We start from the raw sequence: 24,136 nt of genomic DNA, 5'->3' as shown, positions 1-24,136 counted from the left end.
ACTGCATTTTCATGCTAAACACAGACAGCAAGGACAGTGCTAAAAAAGGGCAAGATACAACTCAGGCTATTTTTCAACTCTATGCTTCTGTGCAAGGGCTTGACGGCAGCTTTGCCCTTAGGTATGCAACCTTACACAAGTTACTTAAACATTAGCCCTTGTTTCTGCCTCTGTAAAAGGGATACAGTAATAGTCGGGTTCTCCTGGAGATTAAATGCGATAATGTGCGTCGAATGTTCACCAGTTATTCCTATGACTGCTTTGGCTGTGGTTCCAAAACGTTCCTGCTCATTGGAATCTGGGGGCCTTTAAAGGCATCTCAAACCCTGGGCTACACACCAGACCAATTAAACTCCAGTCTGAGGGTAGGGCATAAATGGCAGCGGTTTTGGAACGCCCTAGGGGGCTTCAATGGCCAGATTGGGTTATTGACGCGTCCTAATAGCGTTTGTCCATCTACCTGCCTTTACCAGAGTTTAACGAAAGTCAGATAATCGAGGCGCACATTTTCTGTTCCATCCTGTGACTTTATTCCAAATTCTTTCAAATCTCCAAGGGATGAGGGATGGGAGGAAGCCCAGACCTAAGCCTTCTCATAGCTTCTAAGTTTAGCGGGACCCTTTAGGTATAGGAAGGCTGACACTTGCACCTGCTGGCTCCTGCAGGGCCTGCCGCAGGGGAAGCAAAGAGCCTGGAAACTCAGGCCGGCCGGGGGCGCTGGGCTCAGTGCAGAGGCCGCTGAGTCCGGGAGAGGGAAGATCGGCAGCGGGATCGTTCCCTAGGGACCCTCAACTGCCCGGGCGCTCCGATCGAGTGGGCGCTAGCCGTGCATTCTGCACCCCTGCCGGTGGCCCGCCTTCTACCCTGCGATCCCGTTCGGGTGCCCGAGCAGCCGCTGGAGCTTTGGTCCGAAGAGAGCAGGGCCCGCCGCGCCGCCCGCCGCCATGGAGCCCAGGCCCGCAGAGCCGGGGCCTAGCCTGCACGGCGAGTGCGGCGCCGATCAGGCGGCCTCGGCCTCGGTGCTGAATGGGGCCGAGGCCGAGTCCCAGCGCCGCTCGCTGGCTGTGGCGGCCGTGCTGCCGGCGGGGGGGAGCGGGGAGAGGATGGGCGTCCCCACTCCGAAGCAGTTCTGCCCCATCCTGGGGAGGCCGCTCATCAGCTACACCCTGCAGGCCCTGGAGAGGTAATGCGGCCAAGCGCGCCCCACGGCTCAGACCCGGCCTCCGCCTCCCTCCCTCCGTCCTGCCCGCCCAGGCCGGCTCGCGACACCTTCCCCTGTGGCTGCTCTCGCGCGGGCGCCTTCTCTCGGCCGACTGTGGGGTCGTCTCCACCGTCTCAGCCACTCGGGTTTGGCTTCCATTCCCTCTCGCACTTCAGAGACGGACGCTCTGCTTTAACAGATGGGCCAGGAGGCTGGGGCTGCCCCACGGAGCCCCTTAGGTGCCCAAGCCGTCCACGTGGTGGGGAAAGCCGGCCCACATCCAAGCTGGGCTAACGGGGCGCGCGGGATGGGACGAAGGGACATTAGTTCTCCCTGTGGCCCCACAGGGGAGAACTAATGAGGAGAAACTGTTGTTGGAGGCTCCCCGGCTCTGCCTGTGTCTCATTCACCGTCTCTACTTTTCCTCACCTCATTCTCTCTCGTTGGCATAGTCTTTCTCCCTCTTGGGCATGTGCACGTCCTGTCCCTACTCCCCAGCATGCACGTAGGTTATGAGTTTTACTTGCATAGCTGGGTTCGTGGGCCTTTGTTCATTCACTTGATCCACTCATTCACACAGGGTAACTGAGCACATCTTATGAAATACACTGCTAATTCACTATGTGCTGAAGGTGGACTGAGGAGAATTTAATTGAAGACTTTGAATGGTGGGAACGGATTTAAGAGTGCTACGTTGAAGCCATCACACGCCTTACTAGGAAAGTGGGGAAATGAAGGAGGGAGAGGGAATGGGACAAGGAGGACTAGAGGAGCTGTAGTGTGGAGCTAAAGAAGTGAAAAGAGGGGTATGTTATTTTATTAGTCTTATCTTGGTTTTAGCCCCAGGTAATGCGGGGGAGTATGGGGTAAGGCTGGAGGCATGAGAAGCAGGGGGCTTGCAAAGGCCCACATTCTCCTTGCTGAGGTGTTTGAACTTCTTGAAGCTAGTGGGGAGCTGTGGTAGTATGTTTAAACCTTGATTGATGTGAACTGTTTGCAATTAAAGAGAGATGGCATCTTTTAGTATCCTTTGCAGGCTACTTTAAGGAAAATGAAATAGGTTCTAGTTAAAGGAGGGTCGCATGTTATACACCCACAAAAAGAGTTCCCCGCTATGCGTTCACACACTCCAGGAGCCAGAGGGCCCAAGTTGCTTTGCATATCGTTAATTTTACTTTTTGAATATTGTCATTTGGAAAATGGAATTATAAAAAGCCCTAATCACCCCTGATTCATATAATCCGCCCTGTGATTACATATGAAATTCATACAGACCTTGAAACAGGTCCAAGCGCTTCCTCTCCTGTTCTGTAGTCTTCCATTTCTCCGGGTACTTGAGGGTGAGTTCCTTGAAGCCATGTACGGATCATGCACCTACAATATTCTAATGTCACAGACACTATGTCAACATGGCCCATTTGCACAGTTAATCCTATAGAACACGATGGATCTTTTTCAGCAGGGCCTTTTTCTATTTAGTAATTAGATATAGAGGAGTAGGGTCCTTTTACATTTAACTTTTCTTTCTATGAAAACTTCTATATTAACTTGCAGTTTTTCATCTTATGAGGCAGCCTGAGATAGGTGAATACTAAAAAAACTTTTAAAGTAAAAGAATATTCCAGAAAGATCCTATTTATGGAAAATAAAGTAACACTTGTTTTCCATTTTTTTAATTGTTAACAGCAGCCATAAAAATCTTAATAGTGACTAATCAAAACCTCCATTTTGAAATACACCAGGGCTCATTTTTGTCACTATTCCAATGCCTGAAGAAATTATAGAATATGATATTTGGGGTATGTCTCTGGAAATCCTCGGATACCTTGCATTCCAGGAGTGTATGTATAGGTGCTTCTTAGATGTTTGGCAAATGACAGCCATTCTCTTCTTTTGGTAAAAGGTGGGATCTCTGGACTGCTGATACTTTTCCTACAGCCTGGTACCAAAATGCTCAGGTTATTTCATCCTGAAAGATAAATTATGCAAATAAGGGAAGGAAATGGAAGCATAGAGTGTCTCGTAAAATTCTTATTTTTTTTTTTGCTTTTTGGAGAAATTATACCTGCTTACTACTTATTAAAGGTGTAGCAGAGTTCTCAATAGGAGTTCTCAATTCCATCCTGTATAAGACAAGATGTAATTGGGTGTCATCACTGTCAATCTTCCAGGTGCTGTTGAGAGTGTCAGCTCCCCTTGCCCTTTAACAGCTGTGACTATGTAATGTCTGGAGTTCGACTTTTCTTTCAATAGTTAGGATTTTCCTTGTTCAAGCTTTTGCCATCTCACTAGTAGAGGGTTGAGCAGTTTTTGTGAGTAATCTTTGCTTCTTAGTTCTTTCTTGACTAAGAAATCAAAGATACTTTTTTGAAAAATAATCCTTATGGGTCAGTTTCTTTTTTTGGAATTTGGAACCAACAAACTGCTTAGAGCTTAGGATAGAGAAGGAGGGCACCCAAAGTTTGGCCCTGAATTCCTGAGTCTAGATAGGGAAATGTAAAGAAACGTGACCAGTGTGACTTTTATTTTTTCATTTTTTTGCCATCATAACTTTTAAACAATGCTACTAACACATGTGTTTATTTCCACTCTTTCATTTACCCACCCAAAGGGACTAAAAACATATAGCCACATTAGGGAAAAATAAATGCCTGAGCAAGAAGAGCAGATGAAAGATAAAACTCTGGAAGAAAGAAAAGTGATAGAGGAGTATTAACCAATCAGATTTAACAGGCCCCAGAAAGTGGAAACATAGCCCTGAGGTAGAACATCTATAAAGAAGCAAGTTGATTGGTCATAAGACCTTTGAACACTTCAAGAATTAAAGGTACATGTATTAGAGCAGCAATTTTCAAGCTTTCTCATCTCACGGCACTCATAAACTAATTACTAAAATTCTGCGGCACATAAAAATATGCCTTTTGCTGATCTGATAAAAAAAAGAGGTATACTTTTGATTCATTCACACTAGGTGGCTATTGTGTGGACTGTGGTCATTTTTTTTGTTTGACAATCTAAGAGAAAAGAGGTCAGGACTCCTGACTTAATAGTCAGGTACTGCATGCTTTAAAGATTCTTGCAGCACACTGGTGTGCCACGCACTGGTTGAAAATCACTCTGTAGAGGTATATGTGACTGAGAAGCTGGAGAAGAACTTGAGAGAAAAAAATCTATCTTGTGAATTGACTGGGACTTCAGATTTTTGTTTGTTTGCTTTGTGTTTTCCTGCTGGCAAAATGGGAAAAGTACATATTTGTCTAGTTTAGCCAAGTTCTGCTTGTACACCACTTCTTCGAGAAACTGTTGATCAGATTAAATGAGATTCAGAAGAATCTCTGAAACCTCACAAATCTGAGACGTTGACTAAAAGCTCTAGCTATCTAAATCAGTTGTGTGGAGATATCTTTACTATAATTAACCATTACATGTATGTATGTATAGACATGAACAAGTATATATGTATCTGTTTATATATGTTCACATATGTTCTATACTAAGATTATGCAACTGGTAGTTCAGATCTGTGTATTATGGGTACAATTAAAATAATCAAGTATAACAACCAAATTCTTAGTTGTACTAAAAACAAGGGCTTTTCAGAAGTTGATTAAAGTTTCTAGGAGTTTGAAAGTTTATTTTGGCCTTTTAGAAGGAATTGCAATATAAATTATTGAGACACAGATTATTTAACTTGAAGAGAACTTTGATTTTTTTCATTTTACTAACAAGAAACTGAGATCAAGGATATTAACCTTTTACATAACTATTTATGACTTGACTTTCTCAAGGAAATGTTGCTCTAAGAAAATAAATCATGGGAAAGGGGTATTATTGGAAAGGGCATGAAGCTCTGAAAGTTAAATCGTAAAATCCATCCACAGCCGATAGATTCATGTTTAAATTTTACTTAAAAAAATGTCTTTTCACAGTGACCAGAGGGGAGAGGGGAGAGAATCACAAGGGAAAAGGGGAAGGACTCACATGAACAAATATAAAGGACACATGGACAACAACTAAGGGGGGTGGAAATGGGAGGGAGGTGGGGAGCACTGGGTGGGTGGGCTGGGATGGGAGTAAAAGTCAGAAAACTGTACTTGAACAACAATTAAAATAAATAAGTTTTAAAAAATAAGAAAAAAAATATCTTTTCAGATCTGAACTAGGCAGTAGAAATTCTTGCCAGTAATCTAATTTCTGGTTTCAAATATCTAAGGAAAGAAAGCGTCATTAAGGAGGGTCAGACAATCTGCACTAGCTAAATAGATTAAAATAACAACCACAACAAAAGCAAGTTAGAGATGCACATTTTGGCTTATTCAGATTCTTTGTGGTGATGGTGGGCCGGGCAGGGAGGGGAATTCTTCTGACAATAGATTTGAACAACGCCTGGCACAGCCTTCTCTATACTCCTGAGGTTTCTCCAGTTTTCCCAGGCGAAGAATATTGCTTGAGGTAACTTGTTCCTTGATATGGTTCCATGATCATCAAAAATCTTATTATAAGTTGGCCTCCCATACCCATGTTCTATAAGAGGAAAATATGGTGTCCCACTAATATAGCATAGTGCTATAGTGATAGTAATGTATGTCATTTTACATTAAAATATTGACATTCTAATTCATGTTTCTCTCCCTTATTAGTTTAGTTAATATAAATTGGTCTTCTCGAGTCTGCCAACTCCACATGAATTCAAAGGGAAAAAAATCTGTTTTGTCCATATGTGTTTGTTATGAAAACTATTTTGTGATTGAAGTTGGATTGTTACCTTATTGCTTGGAAAATCAATGGAAGTCCATTTTTAGTAAGTGTTTAAGACTCCATAGTATGTCTTTCAAGGTATTAACTTATGGATCATAAGATTTTATGTTTTCTCCTTGTCTTTCAGTTTTGTTTCCTATGTACTTTAAAAAATTGTTCTTTCTTATATTTCTGAACCCACTGCAAACTCTCTGTAAGATAGAATAGAAATAAATACATACATTTTAATCCAAATGAGCAATGTGGATTGCTTGAATTAAGCTGAATGTAGGAATGGAGTAGGGAAGCCAGGAGAAATATTTACATAAGAATTGATAGATCTTAGTGATTAATTGGATCAAGGATTCAGAAATAAAAAGGCATTTAGGAAACTTTTCATTGATCGATTGTTCAGATATGTGAATTTGATGTTAAAAAATTTTGTCTTAATGCTTCATTAATAAAAGGGTTAACTCTGAGTCAAAGGAAGGAACAGGCTGATATTTTGTACAGATCAGATGATTAGGATTTTGTGTGCAGTTCCCAGTGGCTCCCATAGGGCTCCTTCAGCACCTGAGATGAGACCAGGACTGGCAGATGGCACCTGACCGCTGGAAGCCTTCATGGGTTGTAGCAGGGAGACTTGATTTGGGGAAGACAATCAGGAGCCAGCCCTTTCAGTATTTTGCTACTAAAATACTAGGGTGGATATGGAAATATTGAAATCTTTAAATTAGGGCCACAGCACAATACAGAGGCCCAGTCTCCATGACGTTTGTCATGGCAGTGAGCCATAGTTGCCACTGTCCCTTCAGGCTAAACCTTGCAGCTTCATGAGAACAACTTCCAGGTGTTAACAGAGCCTGATTTTCCATGGTTTAAAAAAAAATACTGTTGAAATCTTCATTTTCAACTGATTAAACTACCTGAGCAGAGTATTCCAGTAAAATCCATCCTATTCTAGGAAGAAATAACACTTGAGATATTATATTTCTTCCTCGAAATGTCTGTAGGTGCAATGGAGCTTGAGGTACGGTTTGTATTTTCCTGTGGAATGTGCCGCCGCAGAGGGAATACTCAGGAGAACTTGATAAAGTCCAGTAACAGGGGCTTCAGTGTGGACTTGCCTTCAGCTAAGTAGGTCAACCAGATCCATTTATTCAGCAAATATTTGTTCTGTGGGCACCGTGTGAGGTACTTAAGATCTTTCTCAGTTTTATGATTCTCCATTATTAAATTTTAATACTGTGAAAGACTCTTAATTCTATAATTAGAAAAGAATGAGAATAAATCCTCTGAAATACAGCCGTGCTTATAAAGGCTTGCAAGTGCTTGGTTGCTGAATAAAAAGCATAATAAGCCCATTATCTCTTAAGAATGGTCTAGGATGGTGTCTTCCAATTTTTTATTGTGACCTGTTGTAAGAATTACACTTTTCATCATGACTCAATGGCAAATATATACTTAAATATACACATGCACACATTTGAAAGAATTTCATGAAAACAACCTATCCTTACTATTTGCTATGCATTCTAATTTTTTATTAACTTCTATTTCATTTACACAAAAATATTAGTCTAATCTTATTAAATTGATCCTGTAACACACTAATGGGATCTGATAGCTGCAGTTTGAGAAACACTGGTTTAAAAACACTTATCTACGTAGAGCCTCGTGCAATTGTGTGAAATAGCCTGAAGCCAGAAATTTCTCTGTTGGTAATTATTTACTTCTACTTTGGCTGCTTTCTGTCTGAGGAAACATAGATAATTATTTTATAGCTATTTTAAGGTATTCCAGTAAAATTGGAATTTAACTTTGGGAATCCATTCATTAATTTATTAACTCATTAACAGGTATTTGAATGACTACTCTGTGTCAAGCAATGTCCTATCATCTTTTTCCCTCTTAATTATTCTATATTTTAACATTTAATTTAATATAATTTTTGATCAAACAACAGCAATATTATACCTTTAAAAGTTGCTTTTAACCTAGTTTTCTCCAGTAAAATATGCTATGAAAAGCGACAGAGGTGAATAACTTAGGGTACAAGTTAAATTCTTGCTTTGTAGAACAGTCCTGTCCCCTGATTTAGTAGAACATGTTTTTATAATTTCTCTATCTTAAAAAAAGCTTAGTGTGATGGTTGTATTAATAAACAACTGAAACATATTTGATTACTTTAAAACTCTTTTCTATAAATAAACCCAAGAGCAGTTTTCATTCCTTTGTAATTGTTTAAGCTTTCTCTTCTCTATTCATTGATTCGCTTAACAGATGTTTATTGACATATGGTCTGCAAGGTCAGGAATTCTGCCTGTCTTTGTTCACTATTATATCACCAGTGACTAGCATACTGCCTGGCAAATTCTCGATGCTTAATGTTTGTTGAGTGACTAAATGAACACACAAATGAAGGAATGCCTACTTTTGCTTTAATTATAGGAAATTTGACGCGCTGCCTTTGAGCCCCCGCTGCGCCTGCGTGTGGTGCCGGGGGTCAGGCTGCCGCGCCAGAGCAGGAGCTTGCGCATAACTGGGGCCAACTGCGCCTCGGCTGGCGGCCTTTTTCACCACGAGTGACATGGTGGCACCGCACTGCGGGGGGGGAGGGGGGAGGGTAAGAAAAAAAAAGAAATTTGAACATTTGTTGATCACGAATGCAGTATATTATATGGTTCAATACTAATAATGTAAATGAAGTGCTGGAGACACAGTGATCTGGACACCATCTTTCTCTCTTGAATTTCATGACCTTTTTCTGAGAGATGATTTAGTGCGTTTGTGGAGGCTAACAATGTGAGCTCCAAAGTCAAACTGGGGTTTACCTAGGGGCCTTCATTAACTAATTATGTGGTCAGAGATCACTGCCTCTGTGTCCACTGTAAGATGGAGATTATAGTAGTAACTTCTCTCCTAGAGCTGATAACGAGTATTGAAATATCACAGGCTATTGCAGGCAAATGCTCTCAGGAGTACATGGCACCTAGCAAACAATCTGTACAGCTGAGTTGCTGTTTCTACTATTAATATTACTGAAAGTTTAGTAGATACCAAAGTTTAGTAGATATCTCCTGAGGGAGATAGAAAAATGAAACAGAATACCGCACGATGCTTGATAAGTGATACTTCACCCAGAAAGACAAGGAAAGCTTCCGGGAGTAGGCGATATCTGACCTGAAATCAGGAGTAAGACTCAACCTGGAGTAGATGGGGATGTGGGAGTGATAGGGTCAGGGCATGGTGCTGAGAGGCCAAGGAAGCAGCGCAAGCACAGACAAGGGCATGAGAGAGAGTGTGGTCAGTCGAGGAAGAGGGACATGGAGAGACCGAGTCGTGCCGGGAGAAGCAGGCTGAGTCAAGTCTTGGAGGGCCCTGATCAAGAGCCAACGGTGAATGGCCTCAGGTTTGCACTTGAGGAAATCATACAGCACTGGTGAGAATGGATTGTGTTGGGATAAGGCGAGAAGGAGACCAGATTAAAGGCTGGTGTGATGCATTATGGGAGAGCTGTGCCAGTGGAGACAGAATCTTGGGAAACCCTGTATTTGGGGGACACTGAGGAACTGTCAGTATCATTTGCTAAGGACTTCGTTAAGTACGCTGTAAACTCTAAACTGTGTCAATTCAGTGTAAGTTTTTTTTCTTTAACTTTGTTGTTGTAGATGTCTTCATTCTCCCCTCCTTTGTCTGCCTCCACCCAGCCTCTCCTCCCAACGCCCTGGCCTGTGCCCAGCCATTGCCATGCTTTCGTTTGTGCATTTGAGTTACACATGTATGTTCTTTGTTCTGTCAACTGGTAAATCTGCAGTGAAAGGAGTGGAGGATGGATGGGTTGAAAACAAAGAGCAACCCACACTTACCTTCATTCTAGAATCCCTTTTACTGCCTGCGCAGATTACTACGTTTATTTTTCGGTACTCTGTGAATTATTGCATTGTTTATACGTGATCGAAATTTTCCCAAATTGCTCACATAACACAATTAATCCTGGCCCTCTAGGAACCTTAGGATCTAGAAATTATAGTAAAAAGTCAAACATCTCAAAACAAAACAATCCACAAAACCACACTGCATAGAGAAGGCTGTTTTCATTCTTGATTTTTATGGTTCACTGAGTTAATGAAGAGAGCTTCCTGTGTTTTCAAAATCCCTGAAACTGTTCAATGTAGTAAGATGTTACATTGGTCCTGGTAGATGAGACAGACCAAAGTCATTTATTTATTCAACAAATAATCAAGTACATAATAGGTGTTAGGTGTAAAACAATTGGGCAAGATCTGTTAGGCAAAACAGATTATCCCTGATATAAGTCTACATTCTAGAAGAGGGACCGTTGTATTATCTTATGCTGTAAAAATGTATTTACATTTTTCTTCAAGTATTTTTTTGACTTAAGATGGTAACGTAGGAAAAGAAGGTGTGATGCATCTTTGTATCAGATATCTTTCTGATTTGTTTCCTAGATTATAAGAGTATGGTGTTGTGAGGATCCCATGAGAGTTAGAACATTACTAATGCTTAAGGTATGGTGCTTAATTGAAGTTAGCTATTATTTACATCATGGGATAATTGAGTTATTTTGCCAATCTTACTGACTAATGTAGAGTACCTCCAATTCCTCTCTTAAATCCCGTCTAAAAGCTCCATTTGGTAGACACACCACTGTCATTGTCTTGACTAGATTTCAGCAGTAGCCTCCTTCCCGGTGTATCTGCATCCTTTCTCTGTCTCCCCAGTCTGTGTTTTACTTTCCAGCCAGAGCAAAGTTTATGCTGTTAAATTAGTTTCCTATTGCTTCTGTAAAAATTCCCATGAACCAAGTGGCATAAAGCAACAGAAATTTATTATCTTCCACTTCTGGAGGTAAGGAGCCTGAAATCAGTCCCGCTGGGCTAAAATAAAGATGTTGGCAGTGCTGCGTTCCTTCTGGACGCTCTAGGGATGATGTATTTACTTGGCATTTTCTGGATTCTAGAAGGTCACGCTGGACTTGTGGTCCTGCAGCACTCTGACCGCTGCCTCTGTTGTCACACTTCCTTCTCTGACGCGTCTGCCTCTCTTTCACTTATAAGGAATCTCCTGATTATACTGGCCCAATAAGAAAGTCCAGAATGGTCTTTCCATCCCAAGATCCTGAGTCACATCTGAAATGTTACTTTGACCTGTAAGGTTACATATTCCCAGGTTTGGGGAACTAGGAGATGGAGATTTTTGGAGGGATATTATTCTGCCACCATCGTGGTGTAGAACAGTGTCTAGAACATTGGTGGAAGTGAGTTTCATAATTAATTAATTAATTAATTTAGTGTAAATATCTTCTCCTGCATAAAGCTTTACTATGCCTTCCTATTACTTGTAGGATTAAAGACTTAAATCTCTCTTGTGGCCTGGGAGGTCCTCATGGCCTAGCCAAGCCTGGCGCTTTCCTGGGTCTGAAGCCTCTTTGTGGGCCCTTTTCCCCCTTGCTCACAGAACTCTGCTCCATTTTTTCCCAGGCCCTCGGGACCTTGCTGTGGCCTCTGCTTACACCAGCCCTCTGTCCCTTCCTCCACACCTCGCTGACTCTTTTCCTGCCACTCGCTATTTGGATGGTAGAGCAAACTCTGCCTCCCTTAAGGAGCATCTTCTTGGACTTTTCTTTGCTGGTCAACTCTTCTACCTGGACTCAGTCCTGGAGCCTGGACTTCTTTCTCCGCCATGGTGCTCCATCATAGCTTGCAGTTGCTTATTGGTGCTCTGATTGGTTTCATCTGTAAGGTGTGTAAAGGCCGTGGCTATTTCTATTCATCTGTAAGGTCTGTAAAGGCCGTGGCTATTTCTATTGTATGCTCAATGCTGATCATTTACTTGGTGCTCAATAAATATTTGTTAAAGGAATGGACTTAACATGAAAAGACAGTGTGCCTAGTAAGTAGTTCTCGGTTTTGTTCATCACTGTAGTATTTTTGTAGCCACAGGAAGAATGGGTTTCAGGTTATGGGTTTTGGGAAGAATGGGAAGGGTTTGTTCGGTAATGGAAAATAGGAGATTGATAATTATTGAGTAGAGCAACTCGATGTTTTTTTATTCATTTTTCAATAAAGGAGTTAATTTCACTGTTTTCTAATTTCAAGAACCTTCTTCCAAGTCTTTAAAAATATGTTTAAGGCTTTTAACTGTCCGGTATGAACATACAGAGCCTCATAGGTTAGGGATTCCATTACATTTTGGAGTCACCTTCATTCAGAGTTGGTGTCATGGTTCAGAGGGAGTTGTCCTGGTTTAGGCCTGTGGAACACTGAGCACTGGTGTTCAAAAGCAGTCTGCCAGACTTCCATGCAGTCATCACTCAGTGTATATAAGACCGTTTTTCTGGAAGAAAATGTTTTACAACAGAAAAAAATTGTTTTATATTTTGTACCTGACTGAACAGATTAATTTCCTTCTTTTAATTTTATATTTTATTAAATTATGAGTTTTCCCATTTTTAAGCTTGATTTATATTTATGCAAATTTAATTACTATAGTTTCCCATTTAAGTTACAGTATTTCACCTTGATGCACTAAAGCTTGTGTTAGTTATCAGCGTTGCTGCCAATTCAATGAACTTTCTGAAAGAAAGAGAACAGAGCTTTTGGAATTTAAAAGTGCTTTGAAGCGTTCCTATTCTATGAGAAAAAAATTACTTGAAGAAAATCAGTTTAAAAGCATATTCTTATCATATTTTTCTCTATCAACTGATTAATATTATAATTGTTCAAATTTAACTTCTAAGTCTGAAATCTCTATTATACAAATCTGTATACCATATCTACTTTTCGCATTATATATAGACAGTTTCACATGATATATTGTGAAATACTTTTTAAAATCTGTTTCTCTCTATAGTGTGATAATCACTGATGTTTTATATTTAAAATCTTTTTACTGGACTTGATAAAAATTTATAAAGCTGATTGTTATTAACTTTTAATTTTTAATCTCTCTATGAAGATATACTAGTACTTAGTATTCATTTTTTTGTTTTTAGCTTCACTTTGGTTGTTGTGTAAGAATCAGTCTATATGAAATCCGTATATTCTTTCCTTTTAGAGTATGTTGGATAAAGGACATTGTCGTGGCAGTAACCGGAGAGAACATGGAAGCAATGAAGGGCATTATTCGGCGGTACCACCATAAACGTATCTCACTAGTTGAGGCTGGAGTGACCCGTCACAGGTCGATATTCAACGGACTGAAAGCATTGGCCCAGGATCAGCCAGACTCGAAGCTCTCGAAGCCGGAAGTAGTGATTATCCATGATGCTGTGAGACCTTTTGTTGAGGAAGATGTACTCTTTAAAGTTGCCGCAGCTGCTAAGGAACATGGGGTAAGTATTTACATTTAATGAGACTAGGTAAAAGAGGCAACCACGATAGAGTGGTTCATTTGCTGAATTTTGTTGGGATTAAATTTAAATTTGAAGTTATTTAAAATGGGCATGTTGTTCTAAAGATGGTAGGGTGATTTATTTTGGGAACTTTATAGTATTATGGACTGAGAGACTGTTCTGGAACTTGTCTTTGCTGGAGTCATTTATCACCACGATGTAACATGAGCTATTTGGAGAAGAATGTAGTAATATGTCATTAGAATACAGGAAATATCTAAGAAATCACTCACAAATCCGGCTCATTGCATCCAAATTTTGTGTTTTGAATTTTCAGAAGTGGTTTATTTTATAGCAGAATAGTCACATAAGATTTTTGCACTCTGTAAAGTGCAAAAATCATCGTAAGATAACAGAATTGAAGAAGATCAAAAACTATGAACAGTAAAATGACAACAAACTCACAACTATCAACAACAACTGAACCTAAGAAACAAAAACTAAAACTAAGCAAACAACTAGAACAGGAACAAAACTGAGAAATGGAGGTCGCATGGAGGGTTTTCAGTGGGGAGCAGGAGGGGAAGAAGGTGGGGGAAAGGTCCAGGAAATAAGAAGCATAATTGGTAGGCATAAAATAGATGGAGGGAGGTTAAGAATGATATAGGAAACAGAGGACCCAAAGAACTTACACATATAACCCATGGACATGAACTAAGGTGGGGGGAATGCTGGAGGGTTGAGGGGTACAGGGTGGATAGGGATACAGGGGAGAAAAAATTGAGAAAACTAATAGTATAACCAGCAAAGTATACTTAAAAATAACAGGTTTTTATTTTTATTTCACCAAAATAAATATAGGCTTGCAAAAGACCTACTGTAATTTCTAGAACATGTGTTTTTCTTACATTACCAGGTATAACTCTACAAATAAAGTAATAGACATTAAACTTAAGTTTACAGTCTAAATTTTAGACATAGTGAAAAATTATTGCTTAGACCTGGTCCAGTGTGAGAGAAACGGTCTGTGGAGTCTGACGGACTTAGTCCCAGTTTTCGGTTTTTCTAATTATTAGCAGTGGAATGTGTTCACCTTTCACAACCTCTTTGGGCCTGTTTTTCTTACTTGTAAAGATATGTGTAAGGTTTTTAGGATAGAAAATTTATAGGTTAACTTTTAATAAAGTTCTAAAAACTTAAAAATGGTATTATTTTAAGATGAATTGTAACATCTCTGTAATAGAGTTTCCTTCAAGGAGTGGAGACTAATGGAAGGAATCATCCAGGCCTTCCTAGCCGTCCAGCAGGCCAGGAAGCTATAAAATATTCATCTGGGAGAGCCAGCCTATGACTTCTAAGTTAATTGTATGTATTTGGATCATGTCATCAGGAAATGGTCTCTAATTTCATCACTTTTTCCTGCAACATGGATTTATTTGAATTTGGAACTGTGGGAGACTTCTGTAGATCAAGTGAAACATTTTGATTTCATTAACATGACTTCTAAATGCTATTTTGATGTAGTGACAAGTTGGTCCAGGAGCATTAGTAACCACAGAACTTTCTCGTGGTTCTTGTGCTTCTCCCAGGCCTGCTTTCCGCTTCTCCAGCCCCTCAGCCGTGGTAGAGACAGTGTAGTCAGTTACAAGAATGGTGAGTAGCAATAATGGAGCGAAGAATTAATAACTCTTAGGAATTTGAGTCAAATTTTACAGTTTGAAAAACTTTCTAGTGAAGACTACATAATTTGGGGAGATCATTAGAAGCTTTAATGCATATTAAAATATACATAAAAATATGACTCTTTGCCTATGTTACCTTTGGGAAAATATTACTCAAGCTTACTATAAAATTCACACATATTTGGAATTTTCTCATTGAGTATTATATTTGTGAGAGATTAGTTCTAGGAGATTGTCTATAAAGTGTTTCTTTTGGGTATATGTGTGACAAGGCAAATGAAGCTTTTTATCTTGCTTCATTGAATAAGTTAAGGAGATGATGCATTTCATACAGATGTAAGAGGAGCGTTTATTAAAGATTTTACTTAACTAATTAAAAAGGGAACAGGACATGTTACAACTGCCGAGAAGCACAGATTTATGTGTAATAAAGAAATGGTGAAACGAATTCACAAATAAGCAAAACTGCTTTTCCAGGAAGGAAAGGTGTCCATCCAGCCTCCATGGACAGAAATTATTCTCATGGTCATAGATGTGAATGGTTTTTGCATTGCTATCAGTTATCTATAATTTCTGAGGGTTATAAAAGAGCCCACAGGTAATGAAAGGCTACATTGAGCTAACCTGGAAGGGTCTGCTCTAAATAACACATAGTTTTCTGTTGGAGACACTCAGTAATATTTTTTTGCTTATTCTAAACTTCCTTACAATGGTTAGGGTAGTCACCAGATAACCTCAGAAAATCCAGGCACTGCTCCTGCTAACTCTCATACTGCTCTAATCATAAAAATATAAATTCAATTAATAGAGACTTACACTAGTAGTTGAAGTTGATTGATAGGAATTATTGACATCTTTTATAATCACTCGCCAATAAATTGGAAAAGATTGGTTTAAATCAAATGCTATCCCGAGGCAAGGAAAGAGTAATGACTGCCTAGTCAAAGCCACTGCACAATTTGTTTTTCATGGATTCCTTTGAACTCCTTCTTTTTTGTCCTCTTAAATTATATTCTATAGACTCAGAACTGATTTTCTTGTTTTCTTAGTCCCTGTTTCAAGCTCTACCAAAAGGTCCTATTCACGAGTTATTTTCTATGTAAGCTACACATAGTAATAGCCCTTAAAAATATATGTGCTAGGTAGTATATTTTAGGTAGTATATTTAGGTAGTATACGTGCTAAGGGTAACTGTGATATATTTTTAAAGTTTGTATTTATTTTTAGAGAGGGGGAGGGAGGGAGAAGGAGAGAGAAACATCAATGTGTGGTTGCCTCTCGAGCACCCCCTACTGGGGACCTAGCCTGCAAGCCAGGCCTGTGCCCTGACTGGGAATTGAACTCTGGTTCACAGTCCAGCACTCAATCCACTGAGCCACACCAGCTGGGACAGTAACTGTGATATTTTAACTTACCTCACACTTTGGATAAAACAAAACAAAACAAAACAAAACAAATTGATGAAGGTATATTACCTCGAGAGACTGTGGTGTCCGGAATCAAGGCTGACATGCTAGCTGCCTGCATACAGGATCTTGAAAGGCTCACAAGGACAGAGTTTCACCCTCTTCATTGTGTCTGCACCATTCTTGGGTTCCATAGACTTCGTGTGACCTCAGTAAGACCAGCAGTGAAATCCTTTTAGTATTTATTCAGCCTCACTCTTGATGATAGAGGATCTGAAATTTATGTAATAACCAGAAATTGTGACATGTGGTGTGTGGGTGTATTTTTATGTGATCTCTGTGGATTCTGCAGCCTGACTATATTTATCGATGATTGATAGCACTTTGGCAATTCTTTTAAGTTTAATATGTGTGCATCAGGAAGAACATGCGTTCTTGCTACTTAGTTTTACAACTTTGTGCAGTATAATCTGGGCATGTTCTAAAATAGAGATGAAAACCACTTGGCAGGTTTTGACTGGTTGGGAAACTGACTTGGAAACCTGAAATTAGGTAGAAGCGACCATGGCTAATAATCACTTGTACTTGATTCCTGTTGGATAGTTTTGATCATGAGCAAGTGCACTGAGGTCAGAGTTTAGACCTGGGTGGAGTTCAGGTAATGAGCCATTCTGGGTCATTGGATGCTGTGTCATTATCTATTGAAGAGACACTTTGGTGTTGATTTAAATCCTGGCTCTAATGAAGTCGTTTTATTTGTGAGTAAGCAGTGAGTTATGATTTAGTGGGACATTTTAGCCTTACTTTGACAAAGATTTAAATGCCCAGGGAACGTGCTGAGCTATTTCTTACCTGCCTTGGGATGAGGTGAGACTTGATCTGGTTCTGAGGCTAGAGAACATATTGTGTGGAAAAAGCTTTTGTTTTACTTCATTACTTGAAATTACCAACACCTCTATATACGTTCAATGAATTCCCTTAAAATGAAGTTGGAGAAGAGGATCAAGATGAGGGTATCCAGGGATTAAAATGAAATTTACATATCCAAGTGTACAATAATATACTTGATCACGTTAGGTTTAAGATAAATGTTGCTAGTTTAACTTCAAGGAATCAAATTTCAGTGCAGGGTGGGGCAAAAGTGGGTTTTCAACTGTGAGTATGTGAAACGGTTTAATTCTTGTTTTATTATTTATTAATTATTATATTACTTTCCATACAAATAGCTATAAATCTACTCTCTGTATGGAAACCCACTCTGTATGTAAAGTGAGGACTCATTCTTTTTTGCTGCAGATTCACTTTTAGGGATATTTTGTAGTAATATAGTAACTTGGACAGAGCTTTTTCTGAAATACCTGTATTTCTATATTGAATAAATAATAGATTCTTTTAACTCATCAAAAAGGAGATTGGAAGTATTCTATTATAAAATATTAAAAATCTTCTTTTTAAAGATTTTATTTATTCCTTGTTAGAGCGAGGGGAAGGGAGGGAGAGAGAGAGGGCGAGAAACATCAATGTGTGGTTGGTTGCGTTTTGTACGCCTCCAGCCAGGGACCTGGCCCACAACTCAGGCCTGTGCCCTGACTGGGAAGAGAACCAGGACCTTTCCATCTGACTGCACTCAATCCACTGAGCCACACCAGTCAGGGCAAAATGTTCAAAATCTTGTAATTGCCATGATTAGCTTTGAATATGTTATTCTGTAAATATTTACTGAGCCCTTCAATAGAGACAACTCAGCTAACTGAAATTGTAATTACAAGGCTGGAGGATTTCTGTTGCACATTGTCATAATTAGCTTGAATGCAGATGCCTGAGGAGGAATGCTCGTTAGCATCTGCTGTGTGGGTAGGTAAGTATTGTTCAATTTTGCTTTAAAAAGTGAACAAGTAGAGTTGGAATTCATTATTCCACATTGTATGCTTTATATATCTGCGATCATTTCTGTGCACTGACATGTGGAAATACTTTGATAGATTAGTCAGATTAGTCTGAGAGGCAAGTAATCACTGTGGTGCTGAGCTGTTAAGCTTCCATTCCGGGCTTATTATGCTAATTCCCAAGGAGACAGTGTATTTGATAACTTGGGAGTCATGCTTCGTATAACAGACTTCTCAGATTGCTATATTTGGGAGGCAACTAACTGTCATTGTCCATACTTCCATCATATTTGATGCCTCGCCTTAGATCCCATGTCCTTGCCTTGTGAACGACCACTGCACCACTGCTTTGGAGCTGATGGGTGGGCGTGATGACTTGTTCCTTTCAGAGCACTGACCCTTCTTCATGCGCAAGGTGCTGACGGGGGCATTAGCAGACTCACATGTTCTCCTTTTGCTTCTTCGGGTGCAGAACCCCTGCACCATGTGTGATCTGGGGCACCGGATAGCTGGGCCCCAGTATCTCTGCCTACCATTTCCAGGGCAGGTCCTCACCCCGTAGGTGGGCGTTTCCAGCCTGTGGGCCACACTTGTGTTATTTAGCCTCTGCGAGTGACGTGGAGCTGAGTGTGATGGGACGTGTTAGCACTCTGCTTCTCCTACTGGGAACAAGGGGGCAAGGAGCCTATTTTTTGGCCGTGCCTGTTCTAAGAGGAAGTTCAGGCACACGCACTGGGTGTGGAATGAGGGAGGAAACAGATCACAACTCGAGCACCACAGGCTCTCTCTGTGCTCACCAAGGTTTAGTAGGTTTTCTTTAATAAATGTTTTCTAATTTGCTGAATATCCTTAAGGCAGTTTTCTAAGGCTTTTCAATGGTTGTTCTTGAAAAATACTTTTTCACTAGTTCTAGTTGTTTTGCTGGGGAGGGAATCTGTGTAGCTATTCATGTTGATGAGTTGAATGTCTCATGTTCTCTTTTAAATAAATTTTTACTTTGTGGCATAAAATTGTCTATAAGTTGTTGCAAAGGAAGTTTGATATTTTATTCTTAAAAAGCAGTATGTATGTATATGTGGATGTGCATGTGTTTCTTTCCTGTTTTGTTTTCTAACCTCTATTGATAGGCTTGACCAATCGGGTTAGTTCCTCATCTACCTTACCTACCTTTCACCTACTTGGACATAACTTCCTCCCTGTCGCCCCTGGTGGTCTCCTCATTTTCGCTTTTCTGCTTATGGTCCAAATTTTTACTTGAGTCACTGGAAGTGGCGACACAGTTTGTAAATTATCTATGTGACTCATACATTAACTTTGATTTTCAGCCAGTCTCTTGGCTTTTGTAAGCTAAATTATGGATTCGATTGCTCATGTGTTGGTCTTAAGACCAAATTTGTTGTATTTGTGTATTAGCTTCATGTGCTGCAATCTCCATGTAGCAATTACCTGGAAAACAGGATATTTTGGGTGACATATGAGGAGGTTTGGTTTAACTGCCGACCACAGGAACTGTATTTTAAGGCTACTTCTCCAAGGCAGCTGTTTGGTAATGACCTCTGAGACCTGTCAATGAGACTGTATTACAGATAAAGGTAAAAATATGAAGGTATGATTTTTTAAAAGGTTAGATGCGTCTGTTAATGCGACAACTTTTATCAGAGCAATGGATATTAATGTTTTGCCTGAGTTGGCATTCCACTGATGCTATATTTGAAAGGAATTATTTTTCACAGGAATTAGAGCAAGAACATAAATTTATTGTTACATGGGTTGTTGCTGAGTCTCATTTTGGGGATCTTAGGGAACATGTCTGTTTCCTTGTCTAATGTGTAAACCCAATCTTTTGAAGGCACAGTAATTAGTAATTTATGTATAACCCATTTCAGTTCTTTAACTGTAGTGTTTTTCTTTCTCCCATCTTTAGGGAATACTCAATTATATCTTTGCATCCCCTTTTGATACTTGACTTCAATGGCCTGTATAAAAAGGATTTTGATCTTATAATGGAGAAAATTTTCTGCCTCTTAACACATGGAACTGTAATATGAGATTGGTTTTTTGAAGTGACATGGTTTGATTTATGAACCAAATTAACAGTTATTCAAATATTTTCCTGAAGTAGTTTATTGAAGGTGTGAACAGGTCTGCTTTCAGAAATAAGAGAGTTTGGAATTTTACTTTAACATATTTTCTAAGTGAAATAAATATGTTCCTTGTCTTTTTGCTTGTCGTACAGGCAGCAGGAGCCATTAGACCTCTTGTGTCCACTGTCATCAGTCCATCCCCCGACGGTTGCTTAGATCACTCACTGGAACGTGCCCGACACAGAGCAAGTGAGATGCCACAGGCTTTTCTGTATGATGTGATCTATGCAGCATATCAGCAGGTAAGAATTCTGGCTTTTTTAAAAAAAGATTTTACTTACTTATTTTTAGAGAGAGGGATAAGCAATGGCAAAGAGTGGGAGAGAACTTGATATGCAAGAAAAACACTGACTGGCTGCCTCTCCCACTCCCCAAACTGGAAACCAGGTTGGCCTGCAATCCAGGCATGTGCCCTGATGGAGAACTGAACCAGTGACCTTTGGCTTTTGTGGGACAATGCCCGACCAGCAAAGCCACATGGTCACGGCAAAAATTCTGGCTTTTTAAAAAAGCTGCTGTGTTGGGGGTCCCTAAAACCACCCCTATATTTGGAGATTTTGTAGAAGAACTCATGCAACCACATATAGTTGTACACATGCCTCGAATTGATTACAGTGGAGTAGTGAGGATGTACAGCCGATTCTGTGGGAAAGAGACATAGACAGAGTGTGGAGGAATCCACATGCTGGTTTCCTTACGCTCTCCCCCTTTCCTGAAGGATAACACAAAGACCGCCTTCCCCCGAGCATCAAAAATGCAGCAACATGCACACTGTGTCTCCCAAGGGAAGCCCATTAGAGATTTGGTGTCCAAGGTGGTTAGTAGGGTAGGTCACGTAGACATCCCACCTACCGCATTAAAAGGTTCCAGATTCCCAGAAGGAGAGCAGGTATTTAACATAAATCATACTGTTTATGCAAAAGGTCTCAGCTCAGAGAGCCACACTTACCAGTTAGCTAACCGTTCACTGGGAATGCTCCCACAGCCAGTTTCCCAGATGCTGGCCGCGGGCCCACCTAGCTGACAGGTGTTTCTAAGTTACAGCATCCTCAGGCTTGGTGCGGCGGATTTTCTGCGCAGCTGTGTAGACATTTTGCTAATCAAAACTTTAAAGGTGGGTTCTTTCAAAACATCAAATAATTTACTCATGTTTTAATTATCCCGGATTACCTTTGTTTTGTTTTTCATCTTTTGGAAACATTTTTCACCTATATAAATTTTACTGCCATTAATTTGCAAGGTTATTGGTTAAACAGTTATTGAATATCAAGTCATTGGGCTTGTCAGAAACTTGTTAATGAAATATAACTTAGAGACTAACCCAGTGCTCACTTGATGTTAGACAACAGTATATATAAGTTAATGGTACTATGAATATTGACATTTAACATAACAGAAAAATACTACATATTTTGGCTAGAAGGTAGTTAATCACATATATTAAATTATGACAATCTTGACTATGAGTTACTGTTTAAAAGTGAGATTATGTAAATTAGAATTTGTTTTAATGATATGAATAGTCAGCCATGGTTTATATTGTATTCTTAAAATAATGAATTTGAAGTGTAGGAATTTGTCTGTATTTTGACATTAATCCTGTAATTGTTATGCTACTATAAATCTTTTTTATTCAAATATCCTCTTTTATAGCCTAAACCTTGCTGAGCTAGACTACATTTCCCATCTTTTTTGAAATTAATGAAAGAATTTCTTTATTCTTCTATAAACATTTATATTAGGAAGAATAAATATATGATAGCTATATTTTAGACAAAAATTTGAATATAATCTCACAGTCTTCACAGTAAAGCATTACTTTTTTCAACGGTTTTTGTTGCAGAACTAAGCCCTAATGCACTGAGGCACTGGTTCTCAAATACAAGTTTCTTCTTTTCTGGAACTGACTGCTTACTTATCTTGCTACATATCCCTTAATACTAGGTAAATTATCACTTCCCTGCTCCCCTCCCCCATCTCCAGACTAGGTTAGGTCCACACAATATATGTTTTCTCAGTGCCCAGTTTTTCTGCCCACCATCAAAATTATAATTAATTATTTAGGAAATCATTTTTAAAATGTGTGATTCCCTGTTGACTCTGGGTCCTGAGAGGCAAGACAGTTTTTGTTTTGTTCTTAGCAACCTGCCTGATAAATTGTTAGTACCAAGTACATGTGTATTCAGTGGAAAGACATACAAGATATGTGTGTGTATAAACATGTTCTTGTTCTTCCCACTGCCTGGGCCACTTTCTCCAGATAATCACGCCGTTTGTCTCCATTCTTCACTTGGGTCTTTGTGCAAGTCACCTTCTCCAGGAAGCCTGCCTTTCTAATCTTACGTGAAACAGCATCCTCTGTCTCGTATTTCTTTGTTCTGCTTTGGTTTTCCTTGTTCAATACCACTTTTGACAAACCCATGCCTCTGGCAGGTATTTGTCTCTCCCCACTACTAGTATGTCAGTTCCATGGGTGCAGGGACGTTTCTTATCTCTAGCATCTGGAAGAGTTTGTAGCTGACATTAGGTTCTTAATATTATAAAATCAATGACTTTTATGCATACATACAAATGTGTATGTGTAAGTATATACATACTTATGTGTTATTAATACTAATAACTGACATTAATAACTAATGTCAGTTATATAAAAAGCTCTGCATGGGGATAATATGTATTCACATATGTGTATATTTATAAATTCTCCCTAGAACCTTTAAGAAAATCCTCTGAACAATTACTAGAAGTATGGGCAAACATTGTGTATAAAGTTGCTAATGGCAGCATTTCTGTAAGTGTGAAATTTTATGCAGCCTATGTTTCTAGAGGTCAATTAGTGATATTCATAGATAAAACTTTCAAAGGGTCATTTAAAGTTTGTGTTTTTGTAGAATTTCTGGGATGCAAATGCTCATGAGAGAATGTTATATTAATGATATAATGATACAAAGTTATGTGAATAACTATATATAAAATGTATCTTATATCCTTATAGGTATATATATATATATATGTGTGTGTGTGTGTGTGTGTGTGTATAAGTTAACTGTGTAATTCATTACTGAAATGTTAATGTTTATGTCTGGGTTGACATTAATTTAAAAGTCATTAAAATCTTAAAGTATGGTAGAAATATATATAAAACGTAAGTATTATTTTTAATGCTTTTTGGGTTTTTTGCGTAAGTAGGTATTTGTTTATTGGTTTTCATTTGTTGCTTAAAATCATCTAAAAAGTTTTAATGACACATTATGAGTTTGCTAAAAGAAAATATTGCTAAATTACGTAATATCAAATCCAATAGTGAAAATTATAGTCTCTAGGAACATGAAGGCAACCCCAGAAACTGGTCCAGAGAATTAATACATATTAAATATTCAAATATATAATTCTTCTATGCAGTTTTAGGAAAAATAAGAATTTTTTGTAGAAAGAAGCTTTCAAATTACATAGTGCATTTCTTGAGAAAATTGGCGTGATGGTCACAGATGGCATTTGGAACTTTGTTCTTTAGGGACCTGCATAATTTCTAACACTCAAGTTTTTAGATCCTTTTCAGAAAGAGGTTTTTAGAACATAACTTGTTAATTAAGTTTGCATGAAAGATACAGCAGGATTCCACCAGTGAAAGAGTTCTTCGGTTGTTAATTATGTACTTTTTGTTTAATATCTTAGTATTTCCTGTGGAAATATTTAATAGTTAAATATTACAGCTTCTCAATC

General features: G+C 39.1%; 1 protein-coding gene and 1 non-coding gene across 2 annotated transcripts in view; both read left to right on the top strand.

Moving 5' to 3' along the window:
• The first annotated feature begins 719 nt into the window (after positions 1–719).
• The window catches only part of CRPPA (CDP-L-ribitol pyrophosphorylase A), a 198,352-nt gene continuing 174,935 nt past the window's right edge, over positions 720–24,136 (top strand). The window contains exons 1-3 of the mRNA XM_037056259.1: positions 720–1,183; positions 13,019–13,295; positions 20,506–20,655. Coding sequence (XP_036912154.1) covers positions 945–1,183; positions 13,019–13,295; positions 20,506–20,655 — 666 coding nt within the window. The 5' untranslated portion in view covers positions 720–944. The remainder of the gene's footprint in view (positions 1,184–13,018; positions 13,296–20,505; positions 20,656–24,136) is intronic.
• Positions 8,400–8,532, top strand: LOC118993788 (small nucleolar RNA SNORA76). Its single transcript, XR_005067943.1, has one exon. It is a non-coding gene; the product is annotated as a small nucleolar RNA SNORA76 (small nucleolar RNA).

This window comes from Sturnira hondurensis, unplaced genomic scaffold, assembly GCF_014824575.4.
Source record: "Sturnira hondurensis isolate 20B ecotype Veracruz unplaced genomic scaffold, ASM1482457v3 Scaffold0008897, whole genome shotgun sequence".
NCBI lineage: Eukaryota > Metazoa > Chordata > Mammalia > Chiroptera > Phyllostomidae > Sturnira > Sturnira hondurensis.
Note: the sequence above shows the minus strand (reverse complement) of the source record. Positions and strands in the feature narration are given on the sequence as shown.